This window comes from Canis lupus, chromosome 9, assembly GCF_011100685.1.
Source record: "Canis lupus familiaris isolate Mischka breed German Shepherd chromosome 9, alternate assembly UU_Cfam_GSD_1.0, whole genome shotgun sequence".
Taxonomy (NCBI): domain Eukaryota; kingdom Metazoa; phylum Chordata; class Mammalia; order Carnivora; family Canidae; genus Canis; species Canis lupus.
In genome coordinates, this window is record NC_049230.1 from 20,307,364 (window position 1) to 20,322,237 (window position 14,874).

Consider the following 14,874-nt stretch of genomic DNA (forward strand, 5'->3'; position numbering starts at 1 on the left):
TGGGTAGGTGAGATGGATGGATGGGTAAGATGCATGAATGGGTGTGATGAACAGATGGATTAATGGGATGAATGGATGGATGGGTGGGTGGGTGGGATGAATACACCTGGTGAATTGACACAGTAGGGAGAAGTGCCACTGACCCTTGCTGAGTGGTTACAGCCTTTAAAGATTTCCCAGATAATCAATTGGCCTGGCCCTGGTCTACAACTGGACTGAGTGCTCCCTGGAGAGAGAGACTGCTACTTCCACCAGGCTGCAATAATGGTCTACAGATTTTCACAGCCAAGCAAAAAAGGGAAGTTCTAAAAGAAGTAGGCTGGACTTAAAAAAAAAAAAAAAAAAAAGGTTTTGTTTGAAATCTTTTAGATAATTTTAACAATTAATCCAAATCTGGCTGTGGAGAACTAGACTGTGCATGTGCCTGACAGAGATAAAATGTCATCATTATTTAGGAAGCCATGAGAAGCTGAACCCTTGAGGGAGCTGAGGGGCCAGAGACTAGGGAGGCTGAATTATAGTCCATCTTGTGTGGATATCCAAAGCCCCTGGGACATGGCTTACAAATGAGGACTATTCTGATGATGATCATAGCATTGGGTGCTCAATTAGGAAGACACTTAGAAAGAGCAGTGTTGTTGGAGGCTGTGTTACTGGGAGAGGGCTGGGCTCCTCACTAACATGGAACACACTTCCAGCCAGCCCTTCAGGGCAGCTCAACCAGTGACTGTGCAGATGAGCTGCTCATAGGAACACAGAGGCTCCTGGATGCCAGCAAAAGAGCCACTCCAGCCTTCAGGAAGACCAAACACGATCTGTTTTACATAGAACAACAAAGGTTTTCCCATTCTCATCCCACTTTCTTTTGGAGAGGACTACGAGCCAAAAAAGGGAAGGGTACATGGGTCTAGGTATTTTTAGAGAAAAGTTTTGGGGAAGATGCAAACAGTGCAGCAAGGCCTTTAAAAACCCAATTTAAAATCTGTGTATTGCTAACTGAATTACTGCTGAGCTAGAAGGCCTTCTACTCCAAATGTGGCCTGAATAGCCAACTTTGTTTCTATTATCTGGTATAATATGAACTCCTTTCACATAGATGGGATTGTTTCTTTTAGAATGCATCAGAGAGGCAAAGCCTCCATTTTGAAAGCTGTCTACCTCCTACCTGGGTAACAGGGAGGTAGAGCTGACCCCAAGTGAGGGTCCAGCAATTCTCAGGTCAAGCATCATCAAGCTGATGAGGACAGTAGGAAGAGGTTGGCTGCATCTCAGACAGGGAGGAAGGGCGAGCTTTACTCACAAGCTCTCAGAGGAGCAAGGAGGAAACAGCTACTCCCATACATAACACCACAGGAGAGGAAGGCGAAGACTAATGGGATTTAATCCCCCCCAAGGGGGTTACTTCAAGAATGCCAAAGCAGACATTACTTGTAGCTCCTCTCAAAGCCATTCTCAGAGTTATTAGATCAGCAAAGTCAATGAAACAAAGACAGAGGTGACCGACATGAGATGCAGTTAATGGAGATGAGCTTTTTCAGGACACAGGTTCACAAACTGGTTAGAAATGGCCAATGAGATGCGGGATGCGCGGGTGTCATGTGTGGCCCCCGGTTGCAGCAGGGTCAGCAGAGTGATCACAAGGATGGGAAGAGAAGCCCCAGATAAACATGAAGGCAAAGCCAGCTTGTTTCTTACCACTTCATCCTCGGTAGGCTTGTAAACACAAATTTACACTTAGTGGGAAGCCATGCCACACAAGGTCACAAGTTACCAGCACAAGGTTACTGTTTCTCTGGGAAAACTGTTAATATTAAAGGGGTCTAATGTGTTGGAGGCAGGCCTCCTCAGCATACACAGAAAGCAAAACCAGTAAGACTTAGACCATTAAGATACGTATTTTTTAAAGGCACCCCAACCCTTATGGTTTCTTTTTTAAAATGTCATACACATGGTGGAATTGGTCACTCAGACTGAAAAGTTCAGTCACCTGGGTTGTCAACTCCTATTCTATTTGCTCCAAAAAGAATATAATTGGGGGCAGGGGGAAGAGGATATAACGAATAGATGACATTCAAAAGTTTAGTTCAGAGGCTTTGTGGTGGGAGTGGTCAGGCAAGGAGACTGGATTTTAACAAATAGCTTGGACATTGGGGGTTTAAAGAAAAGTCTAATGTGGCCTTCCTACTTTTTCACTCTCTCTGTAGAAAGGAGGCAAATAACATTTTTTAAAAGCTCAAATAATATGTCTGCAACAAGTGCTCATTAGTGGGACAAGACTTTTAAAAGTACCTGCAATTACAGTTCCAACTGGAACCATTCCTGGAAGGGGTAAGGGATGAAGAACAGCCTAAGGGCTGTGTTTCTGGTCACAAGAGCAGGGAAGCCAGGGATTACACTGCCCTCGGTCCCCAGGAGCACAATTAGTGACTCGATTTGCATGCAGAGTACCACGAGCAGCACAGAGTTCGAGTTCAGAAAAGGGATCACAGGTCCCACGGGCACTGCAGGCAACACCCACTGGAAACAGTAGCAGTGCCCTAAGAGGCCCAGATGGCAGGCTGATCACTAGTAATAGTATTTTCATTTTTCAAGAGGACTGGAGGGAGGCCACTGACGCACACCAGACAAGGGCTGACCCACAGTAGGAGAGGAAGCCCACGCCACTGGATCTTACCTCTTCTGCGTCCTCTGAATGGGTGGAGAGCTGGTCATGCTGAATAATCTCAGCATCCTCCTCTGTTGGTCCGTTGCCCACCCTGATCCCACCAAAGTTGAGAGTTCCCTACACAGATGAACAGAAAGAGTAGAATTTGCCTGGGCTTTAATGTGACATTTTGTGAGATAGGGAAGGGCGATGGTTAGTACATACAAACCTCAGAAAAGCATATATTCTAACAACAAAATCAAAACCCGCTGATCCAACAGCTAAGCGCAAACAAACCACTGTCCCCACCCCAACCACCACCGACCCAGCCCCAGCCCCAGCCCCAGCTGCATTTACCACCTCATTCTGATACGAGGCAACACGCAGTTCTGCCTGCTGCACCAGGATACACCAAACTGGCCTTGGTCAAGGCTAACTGAGATGCCTGCTTGAGTGAAAAGCTTCATATGAACAGGTTCCTACAATGACTATAGCTCGATCTGTAAAGCTGCCAGTGGTCTAAGTTTTTCTAGAACTAAAGATCAGACCTTCTAAGAGGGAAAGGAGCCAAATGACATGGTGACTATGACTATAACCTGGTCAGATAAACCCAAGAGTTCAGCAACCTTTCCCAGAAGTGTACTGAGTCTCTGCCCAGGAACAAAGGACTTCTGAGTTCAGGGAAGGGAAAAAAAACTTAATGTATATCAGCTCGTGGCTAGAGAATATGGAGTTAAAAAAAAAAGAAAAAAAGAAAGAAAAAGAAAAGGGCTCCTTTCCTTCAGTGGAAGATTCTGGAGTGTTACAACTCTTTCACAGGTACGTGGGCAAATGCTGATTGGGTGTTTGTTTCTTCCCAGGCATTGTGTTCAGCAGAATTTCTAAGTCAACCTGACTTGGAAAAGCTTGGGTTTACAGAGGCAAAAGGACTCTGAGTATAAAAACCAGGCAGAACTGGGGTGAAGTCGAACAAATACCAATGAGTGCTAACTGGCCAGAGGGAAAAGGAGCTAAAGAAACAGCCCCTAGACCCACCTCTTACAGTTTCTGATCAGGGAGCCCAGATGAGGCAAGAGTTCAAAAGCTGCTCTTCTGCAAAACAGCCTTCTGGGCAGCAACACGATGTGCCAATAGGTTTGGTCAACTGCCCTGAGGTCCCCACCTACAGCTTCATCTTTTGGTGCACACCTCTTTAGTGCAGCTTACTGACTATCCGGAACTCAGTGTCTGGGCACAGACTCTCTCTCCTTGTAGCAGGGATTTCTCCCATGCTGGTCAGAGAACCAGCTCCATCAGAATCACCTTGAAATTAAACAGAGGTTCTCAAATGCTACCCCCAGAAATTGTACATTTAGTAAGTCTGGGGTGTATGTAGCCTAGGAAATCTATATTTTAAAAAAATTTCCCTAAGCACAAACTGTATCATCACCTTTATTGTCTATCAGAATTAAAAATGCAAGCACACAAAAAAATGCATATACCCTTTGAGACTTAGCAATCCCACTGCTGGGAACATCTATGTTCAGGAAATTTTATCAGGGTACACGGACAACAATGTTCCCTACATTCATATTTGTAACAGCAAAGAATTGAGAATGACCAACATATCCATCAACAAGGGAGTGATTACACAATTTTAGCATATCCAACAGAACATTCCATAGAACATTAGACAACTATAAAAGAGTGACACACTCTCCCAGGATACGGTAAAAATTTAAAAATCTGATAAATCATGGGGGCAGAAGAATGTCACAGTTTAAACCACAATTCCTAGTGCTCGCTTCGGCAGCACATATACCAAAACACAATTTCCTAGTATGTTTTAAACACACACACACATATATATTTATGTTAATGGGTAATAAATACATGCAGAAAAAATTTGGAAGTAAAATTTCCCTGCCTGTGAGAAGGGGTCTGGGGGGAGGGGAACTTTCTTTTTGGTACTATTTGCATTCTCTAACCTATTGCTTTAATTGTGTGTGTGTGTGTGTGCGTGCGTATGTGTGTGTGTTAGTAGGCTCCAAGCCTAGTATGGAGCCCATTGTGGGGGTTGAACTCATTACCCTGAGATTAAGATCTGAGCTGAGATCAAGAGCCGGACACCTAACCAACTGAGCAACCCAGGTGCCCCCTAATTTCACTTTTTAATGTCAGTAGGGGATTGTCTAGGTCATGGAATTATGGACCATCTTGATTTCTTCTTTTGCTTCTTTTGTTTTAATATCCTAAGAAACAGGGGGATCCCTGGGTGGCTCAGTGGTTTGGCGCCTGCCTTTGGCCAAGGGCATGATCTTGGAGTCCCGGGATCGAGTCCCACGTCAGGTTCCCTGCATGGAGCCTGCTTCTCCCTCTCCTCTCTCATTCTCTCTCTCTCTCTCTCTCTCTCTCATGAATAAATAAAATCTTAAAAAAATATATATCCTAAGAAACAAATTCTGATGTGTAGTCGGATTTGGGAAGCCCTGAGACCCTGGGCACCTCCAGCACATGTGAACCTTACACCCGACCATTCTCAGAAGGTGGAATACAAGTACAACAAAGGGCACTGGTGACAGGAGAGGACCCCAGCATACTCTGGCATGGGTTACAGAGTCCAGGCAGCCTTCAAACTTTAAGGCTCCTAAACCAGAAGGTTGTTTCCAAAGGTTTCCCCAACCAGCAGATTGAAAGAAGGGCAGACAAGTTAAACCCTCTCACCCTAGACAGACACTAACAAGTATCCCTTCAGGACACAGGACATGAGAATTATAGGAAGGTGGGGATGAGACATATACATCAGCAGAAAAAAGAAAAGAAAAAATTGAACTGAGACACACCACTTACAGACAACTAAGGGACACAGAATAGAACAAATACAGATCAGTGATCATATCCTCAGCCCTTAGGGTCAATAATCCAGGGTCCTTGTTGTAAAATGATCATCCTGATGCCTTCAGCTTGCTCTCTACAACCAGATGTTTTGCAAAAGAACCAGTGGGGCAAAGAAGACCCTATGAATGTACAGCTTTCCAGACTGTGGACTTTTAGCTTGGATAGTGTCACAGAAGAGGATACCAGAGTTAAAAGCATCAAGACTGATGCATTAGAAACATATGCTAAGGCTAGCAAAAAGAAGACCACTTAGGAAGAATATCGATAAATGGATGGCATGCGCTTTGTAGACTTTTTAAAAAATATGTCTCATAGGAAAGGAGAGTAAGTTACTATTTGAACATAATTTCAAGCAGCAACATTAAATTATCTTCTGATCCAAAATGTCAGCCTTTGACTTATTCTAGAAGGATGATTACAGCAGGTTTCTAAGTTTAAAATGATCAGAAACACTTAATGAAGGAAATGGTTATCCATCTAAATATCTCACTTTCTTTTAAAGGAGTATAATGCCACTGGATCACACCAGTATCATGTGTGATCATTGCTGGTGAGATTTTAAAAATCTTATTGATTACCTAGAATAGACTGGGTTAAGTTGATATTAGTGCTTTAAAAGAGTTTGGTTAAGAGATGTTATTTAAAGAAGGAAAGATCCAAACAGATGACTTTGGTTATTGCATCACATACAGAGGACACATGAGACCCATAGCAGACTGGAGGTCTCAATGGAGCAGCTGAGGACAGGAGGGCTTCTGAGTCTCTCACAAAAGAATAGACATGTATAAAGTCCCACTGGCAGGAGAGTAAGTGATAGCTAAAATGGACCAAATGTCCACATGTTACTCCAAAGCAGAAGTTCAAAGAGCAGGGAAATTAATTCAAGAATCACAGAAATGTTCTCCCTCCATGCTGAAAACTCATCTCATACAGGGTCACAAAATACAGTCATGACAGTGGAGGAGTCCAAGAGCTGCCATCTTGGATTAAGATGGTGGGATTCTGAGAGGGTGCAACAGTCACTTTGCTTCCATAGACATGACTGTACTTAAATTTCTGAATAGAAACTTAGCAGACCAATGACAAAGAATGGTATTAGAATGTATTCATAAGAGGTAGAAATATTTTCTGTCATTGCCTCAATGAGTAACAAGGATGTACTTCCCAAGAGTATACATGTCCCATGTTCTCAATATAATTGAAAAGAATTCTGCTGCACTGTTTGCCACCTCTTTTACACAAAATGTGATGGTTTGTCAGTTTTAATTCACTCACTGTTGCAGCCGCTGCTGCCTCTAGTCCCTGCTGGCTCGGGGTTGGGCTGACTGGGGCCTCCACAGGCTGCCCTTCCTGATAGTGAATGGAAGAGAAGAGGAAGGGAGAAAGAAACAAAAGAGGGAGGGAGTGAGAGGGAGACGAATGGAGGGTACATGGAAGGATGAAGATGGTCAGAAAAGGGAGAAGGAGGATCTTGTAACTCAGCTGCTCTCCAACAGGAATAATAATCTAACAGCTGTATGAAAGTCATGCAATAAGATCTTTTGGGTTTTACTAGGCACTGTAATAAGTAAGCTTTACTGCATCACCAGAAATGAAAATTTGGTAACTTAAGTGGGTGCGTGTGTGTGTGTAGAATTCATAAACACACATATATTAAGTAAACACAAGTGTATGTGCTACTGTTTAAAAAGAAAAAAAAATCATGTACTTTAAACCAAATATTTTTTTCCGAGGTCTTGGTTGGTGAAAGTATCACGGTCTCATTTTAAAAGAAAATATTTCGGTGTCAGCCCTGTGGTTGTCCAGGCAAACCACATGAGAGGATTTACCCACCTGCAGCTCTCACAGCCCTGATTTGGCTGACACTGCATGTAGGCAGGCCTAGACCTGGATTCTGCTGAGCACAGCATGAGCAAAGCGTGACCAGGAAAGGTAAAAAAATCCCAACTTGTTTTCTCTACCTGAGTTATTCAAAGCTAAATCCAGGTGTTCGAACAGCAAATACATGTGGTGGTATTTTGTTTTTGTTTTTAATTTCAGCAGGTCCAGTGCTTGTGCTGGGAATATGACACAAGTGCATTTTAAGAGTATATAGACATATGCACAATTCATTATATCTGATGAGGAATTGCCTTGATCTCAAGGAAAAAAAAAATCTAGTAACTTTCAGCAATAAAAATACACCCACCAAATGCTTCCTCCTCAAATATTGATGGCGAAGGACCAGTGGTTTAAATAGTAGCATCCAAGGTACACACAGTAGCGCAACCACTACCAGGAAACACTGAATTCCTTTCTATAAAGTAAGGATAAGGCACATCACATTAATCAAACATGCAGTTTCCAACTCCAGCACAAATTTCCCCCAAATAGTACTTTCCTACTGATCTATGAATAACACTCTATCTAGCTTCTCAAAATAATAAGAAGATGTTGTGGCAAAGCCCAGGAATTGTCTCATAGGATGAGAGTTATAAATTCTACCCCTTGTGGATACAGGAGTTATATTAGATCCTCTGAAACTAAGGAGGATGGGTTGAATTTAGTTCTGGATGTATGGGCTGAAAACTAAGACCACGAAAAAGATTTTTAAAGGATTTTCCAGAGTCACAGATATATCTGGCTTCTAGGATAACCACCTAAGATAGTCCACCTCTGGGTTGACGTACCTGTCCAGAGTATAGCATCGAATTACTAGAGTCCCCATAGGAAAACAGAAACATGTTTATGAAATGGATCAGAAGGCTTGGTGCTTTCTCAGATGTATCAGCATTATAGGCTGTCCACTTATAAAATATAAGGATAACCAAGTAGCCAAACAAAGAAGTCATGAAGATTATTTCAGGAATAAATCCAAAATAGATATTCAGGGGCTTCTTGAAATAGCTAAAAAGGAAGAGAAGAAAAAAATGTTAAAGGTGAACAGACCCAGGAGTACCTGGTTGGCTCAGTCAGTGGAGCAGGGGACTCTTGATCTCGGGGTCATGCATATGAGTCCCACATTGGATGTAGAGCTTACTTTAAAAAAAGAAAAAAAAAAAATTGGGGCAGCCTGGGTGGCTCAGCGATTTAGCACCGCCTTCAGCCCAGGGCATGATCCTAGAGACCCGGGATCGAGTCCCACATCAGGTTCCCTGCATGGAACCTGCTTCTCCCTCTGCCTGTGTCTCTGCCTCTGTCTCTCTCTCTCTCTCTCTCTGTGTGTCTCTCATGAATGAATAAATAAAATCTTAAAAAAAAAAAACACTTTTTTTTTTTTTTTTTAAGAAAAAAAAGGTGAACAGATTCAGGGTCAGCCCTACACCAAAACAGAGCACTTACTAGATTTCCTAACTACAGCTTCCTCAATTCTGTCTTTTTTTTTTTTTTTTTTTCCAGTCCCCTGGACTGAAGGTGGTGCTAAACCGCTTGAGCCACCTGGGCTGCCCCTCAATCCTGTCTTTATCACTTTAAGAAGCAACAGCCAGAAACACTGGGGGCAACAGAGACAAGTAGGATTAACCATGACTTCTAAACTTTTGGACCTTGAACAGTTTGGAACCACCCCACCAATCTTTTCCCATGAGAAAGAAATTGGAAAATACAGTACATTCTGAGACCACAGTTCATAATTTTACTTGAGTTACACATAAAAGAAAAAACAGTAACTCATTCATTTTGATGAAAATGATATAAGATTGGGATGCCTGAGTGGCTCAGCGGTTTAGCAACTGCCTTTGGCCCAGGATGTGGTTCTGAAGTCCCAGGATCGAGTCCCACATCAGGCTTCCTGCATGGAGCCTGCTTCTCCCTCTGCCTGTGTCTCTGCCTCTCTCTCTCTGTGTGTCTCTCATGAATAAATAAAATCTTAAAAAAAAAAAATGACATAAGATTTTTCCTGTTGTTAAACGACTAATATTAATTAAGCCTCCTTTAAGAATATGAGATTTTAGGGGATCCCTGGGTGGCTCAGCGGTTCAGCGCCTGCCTTTGGCCCAGGGTGTGATCCTGGAGTCCCAGGATCGAGTCCCGCGTCAGGCTCCCTGCATGGAGCCTGCTTTTCCCTCTGCCTGTGTCTCTGCCTCTCCCTCTCTTTCTCTCTCTCTCATGAATAAATAAATAAAATCTTAAAAAATAAATAAAAAAAAAAGGAATAGGAGATTTTTATAAAAGCACCTCTTTAATGTAGAACAGAGTTCTAAGTTACTAATCCCCTAATCCCTCCCCAAAGATGCCATGATTTCCGTAGGCAAAAGTATTATTAAAACTATGCATGTTCTTGTGACATACACAGAGCAACTTACATATGGTTGAAGAGGCTCAAAGTGACTCCGAACATCATGTGGATGATGCCAAGGATAACAGATGTCTTCATTTTAAAGGAGTTGAGAAAGGTCAGTTTATTGGTAGCAATGTTCCAGATCTGTCACAGCCCAAGGAAACAAAAAGGTATTACAAAAAGTTCATGAATGGGATATTATTATTCATCTGCTATCTTTTTTTTAAAATAAAATTTTCTTTATTTATTCATGAGACACACACACACACACACACACACACACACACACACAGAGAGGGGCGGGGGGGGGGGGGCAGAGTAGCAGGCTCCACTCAGGGAGCCTGATGTGGGACTCGATCCCGGGACTCCAGGACCACGCCCTGGGCCGAAGCCAGGCTCCAAATCGCTGAGCCACCCAGGGATCCCCTAATCTGCTATCTTTTTTAAAGTAAGCTCTATGCGCAATGTGGTGCTTGAACTCATGACCCTATGATCAAGAGTTGCATGCTCTATCAGCTGAGCCAGCAGGCTGTTCCTATTCACCTATTTTCTAAGCCTTTTTTTTAATTATGGAAAATTCTAAACATAGACTTAAGTAGAGAGGACAGTATAACAACCTTGAATTTACTTATGACGCAGGTGAACAATACTCAAAGTCAATATTATTTTATCATAAGGCAACCTACTCCACATCTCTGTATTATTTGGATGTAAAGCCCACTTATCACATCATTTTACCTGTAAATATTTCAGACTCTTTTTTTTTTTTTTAAAGAGAGAGCGTGTGTAGTGTGCCTGCATGTGGAAGAAGGGATGAGGGCAGAAGAAGAGGGAGAGAGAACCTTTTTTTTTTTTAAGATTTTATTTATTCATTCATGAGAGACACAGAGAGAGGCAGAGATACAGGCAAAGAGAGAAGGAGACTCCATGCAGGAAGCCCAATGTGGGCCTCGATCCCGGGACTCCAGGATCATGCCCTGGGCCAAAGGGAGGCATTCAACTGCTGAGCCACTCAGGCATCCCAGAGAGAGAGAATCTTAAGCATGCTCCACACCCAGCATGGACAGGTGGCTCCATCTCATAACCCTGACGTCATGAACTGAGCTGACACCACGAGCAGGACGCTTAACTGCCTGAGCCACCCAGGCACCTCCCCCGCTACACACATTCTTTTTAGGTAAGGACTCATTTTTAAAACGTGACCATAATACTATTATTACCCTCAAAAGCATTAACAATTTTTTTTTTTTAAAGATCTTATTTATTTGATAGAGAGCACAAGTAGGCAGAGTGGCAGGCAGAGGGAGAGGGAGAAGCAGGCTCCCTGCTGAGCAGGGAGCCCAACGACAGGAGTCTTGATCCCAGAACCCTGGGATCACAACCCAAGTGAAAGGTAGACACTTAACCAACTAAGCCACCCAGATGTCCCAACAACAAATCTTTAATATAATGAAACATATAGTCAGTATTCAAATTTCCCTGATTTTGCCTCAATTTTTAAAAAAGAATTAATTTATTCAAAGTAGAGTCCAGATCAGGTCTCTACATTGACACAGCTCTTAAACATCTAATCTATAAATTATCCCTCAAATTTTTTAATTATAAAATATTTGAAGCTGGGGCATTTATCTTGTAGATGTTTCATAGTCTGTGTTTTGCTGATCATATTCCAGTAGTGCTGCCATTCCATCTATTTTTAAATATTAATTGCCATAAGCTTTGTCACTTAGGGCCTGGACAGCTATAATATTTTCCACATTTCTTCTGCCTCTACTTAACCATCAGATTACATTTCCTAAATCAATGACTCTGATGCAGTCACTTCCCTGTGCCCAAACGTACCCTGCACCTGCACTGTCTTCTCTAGGATAAAGGACAAACTCAGTAACATAATAAGCCAGATCTTCCACCAACTAGCCTGGCATCATTTTTTCAGAACCAGCATCCTTGTGAGGAGCTCATCCTTGGTGACTTCTAACCTGAAAATTTGTGGCTAGTACTTTCTCAGTCCCAGTCTTCCCTGAAATTCAATTCTATAGGTCCAACTGCCTGGTGGACATTTATACTGGTGCATCCAACAGGCACTTCAAACATAAAACCTACCCTTAAGCATCAAATGAGATGCATGCAAGACAACAACAGAAAACATTCTGCTGGGGTGCCTGGGTGGTTCAGTTGGTTGAATGTCGCCTTTGGCTCAGGTCAAGATCCCAGGATTCTGGGATCAAGCCTCGCATCAGGCTCCCTTGCTCGCTGGGAAATCTGCTTCTCCCTCTCCCTCTGCCTCCTCCCCCTACTTGTGCTCTCCCTCTCTCTCTGTCAACTAACTAACTAACTAATAAATAAATCCTTAAGAAAAAAAAAGAAAAAGATAACATTCTGTTAACTATAGAACACTACATAATGTTACCTAATATTATGATTATTATTTTTTCCTAATATTATTAGACTCTAAGCTACTTGACAGCAGGAGCTACAGCTTAAATTATGTGTTTCCTCCAGCAAGCACCATATCTGCACACAACAGGGATTCAGTAAACATTTGTTAAATGTGTACATAAAATGTTTTTCAACCTTTTCAGGTCTTGGTCTCCTTATATGTATGATAGGGATAGCAGTATTTCCCTCTTAGAACTCTTTGAGGGGAAATCAGATATGCTGAGGGGAGAGTATAGTGTTTGGCCCCCAATAACCATTTCAGTAATATTTGCTCTTGTAATAATCAAAATGAGTAACTTTGGATTTCCCCACTTCTATTCTTTTGCACATACTTCTCCCCATCTGTAACAATCTGAAATTTTTTTTAAAGATTTCATTTATTTATTCATGAGAGACACAGAGAGAGAGAGACAGGCAGAGACACAGGCAGAGGGAGAATCAGGCTCCACTCAGGGAGCCCGATATGGGACTCAATCCTGGGACCCCAGGATCAGGCCCTGAGCTAAAGACAGGTGCTAAACCGCTGAGCCACCCAGCGATCCCCAGAAATATTGCTGAAGTCCAAATTAATGCCCATTTTTAAAAGCAACTTTGACCTTTCTGGCCTATAATGATATTTTTCTTCTGGAATGCTATATTGCTTACTGTCCAATGCTCATTTTTTCTTTTAAGATTTTATTTATTTATTCATGAGAGACATAGAGAGAAGCAGAGATATAGGCAGAGGGAGAACATGACTCCAGGAACCTGGGATCATGACCTGAGCCAAAAGCAGATGTTCAACCACTGAGCCACCCAGACGTCCCTCTAAATGCTCATTCTTAGATTTCTTTCCCTGTCTCCCCTAAGCGCACAATACAAAAGATCTGATCACATTTTATTTCCCTAAGGTTTTTGTTTAATTCTGGGATAAGTTTTTATAAGTATATAAAGATAATAATACAAATATAAAAATCCATAAGAAAGAACTACTTCTGCTTTGTTAAATTATCTGCTAAATATAAAACCAAACTAAGTTAAACAGAAACTGGGAAGGACTCTTGAAAATCAATCTTCCTATGGTTAAAATCATTAGCCACCTTTGAAAGAAGCAGGGCAGGAAAAATTATTTGGTTCCCCTAGGCACTTGGGTCTCTTATGGTTTGGAAGTACTATGGACAGATAAACAAAGGCTTTCCAAAAATACTTCAATTGGGGGCCCCTGGGTGGCTCAGTAGGTTGAGCATCTGCCTTCAGCTCAAGTCATGATCTCAGGGTCCTGGGATCGAGTCCCCCATCAGGCTCCCTGCTCAGTGGTGAGTCACTTCTCCCTCTCCCTCTGCTCCTCATGCTGGCTCTCTTGCTCTTGCTCTCTTCCTCTCAAGCACTCCTCTCTTTTTCTCAAATAAATAAAATCTTTAAAAAACAAAAACAAGAAACAAAAATACTTTAATTGAAAAACAAATAACTATTTATCTTCAATTTAATTCTCTCACTTCAGGGTTACAGTTTTAAAAATCTGGTGTTAGGGGTACCTGGGTGGCTCAGATGGTTGGGCATTCAACTCTTGGTTTCAGCTATGGGTCATGATCTCAGGGTCATGGGATCAAGTCTTGCAACGGGCTCTGCACTGAGTGCAGAGTCTGCTTGGGATTCTTTCCTTCTTCCTCTCCCTGCCCCTTTGTCCCTCCCCCAACACACGTGCTCTCTTCTCTCTCTCTCCAAAATAAATAAACAAAATCTTAAAAAAACAAACAAAAAAAACCCCACAACTAATGTTAGACATAATAGGAAAGAAGTGCTCTTACTGGATCAATGCCAAAGGGGTATGGTCCACCAAAAACTCCACGGACAGATGGGTTCAACTGCAGAACAGGGTTCCCCCGAAGCGTCTCCTCCCTACCATGTTAGGAAAAAAGTTCCATTTATCAAGAGAGGGAAACTGCTGGGGTCCAAAAACTGATCCTAAAAGAAATTATTATAGCTGTCTTGTATTATCAATAAAAGAGGAGGTACTTGCATCTAAGTAAGAGAATGGATCAGAGAAGACCGTAATAAGCCACCTGAGTAGCTCTCTGTCTTCAGCTAAGGTCATGATTCCAGGGTCCTGGGATTGAGTCCTACATGGGGCTCCCTGCACAGTGGGGAGCCTGCTTCTCCCTCTCCTATTACACCTCTCCCTGCTCATGCTCTCTATCTCTCTTTCTCATGCTCTCAATCCTTCTCTCTCAAATAAATAAAATCTTAAAAAAAAAAAAAAAGACCACAACAAACAAATACACCTATACAACTAAGTAGGGTAATGTGCAGAATCTGCTTTTAATTTACAAAAAGAATCGATGTGCCTAAATTTATAGCCTCAGCTTTTCTTTCTTTTTTTTTAAGATTTTGAAATTTATTTCAGAGAGAGAGAGAGAGTATACAAGCAGGGGGAGGGGCAGAGGGAGAGGGAGAAGCAGGTTCCCCACTGATCAGGGAGTCCATTGCAGGGCTTGATCCCAGGACCCTGAGATGATGACCCAAACCAAAGGCAGACACTCAGCTGGCTGAGACACCAGGTGCCCCATCTTTTTTTTTCTTTTTTCTTTTTTAAGTAGGCTCCACACTGGGTGTGGGGCTTGAACTCATAGCCCTGAGGTCAAGACCTGAGCTGAGCTCAAGAGTCAGATGCTTAACT

At 42.4% G+C, this 14,874-nt stretch overlaps 1 protein-coding gene across 9 annotated transcripts in view; it reads right to left on the reverse strand.

Annotated features, from left to right (window-relative positions):
* Nucleotides 1–14,874, reverse strand: part of ATP6V0A1 (ATPase H+ transporting V0 subunit a1) — a 64,526-nt gene that overhangs the window by 11,155 nt on the left and 38,497 nt on the right. For 4 of the 9 annotated variants that reach the window (XM_038547277.1, XM_038547274.1, XM_038547275.1 and 1 more), the window contains 7 exons: nucleotides 14,006–14,096; nucleotides 9,805–9,923; nucleotides 8,191–8,407; nucleotides 7,710–7,817; nucleotides 6,797–6,871; nucleotides 2,675–2,782; nucleotides 1,696–1,713 (listed from right to left, as the gene is read on the reverse strand). In XM_038547277.1, the coding sequence (XP_038403205.1) occupies nucleotides 1,696–1,713; nucleotides 2,675–2,782; nucleotides 6,797–6,871; nucleotides 7,710–7,817; nucleotides 8,191–8,407; nucleotides 9,805–9,923; nucleotides 14,006–14,096 (736 nt within the window). The remainder of the gene's footprint in view (nucleotides 1–1,695; nucleotides 1,714–2,674; nucleotides 2,783–6,796; nucleotides 6,872–7,709; nucleotides 7,818–8,190; nucleotides 8,408–9,804; nucleotides 9,924–14,005; nucleotides 14,097–14,874) is intronic. The other 5 variants (XM_038547280.1, XM_038547278.1, XM_038547281.1 and 2 more) reach the window with 3 other exon arrangements.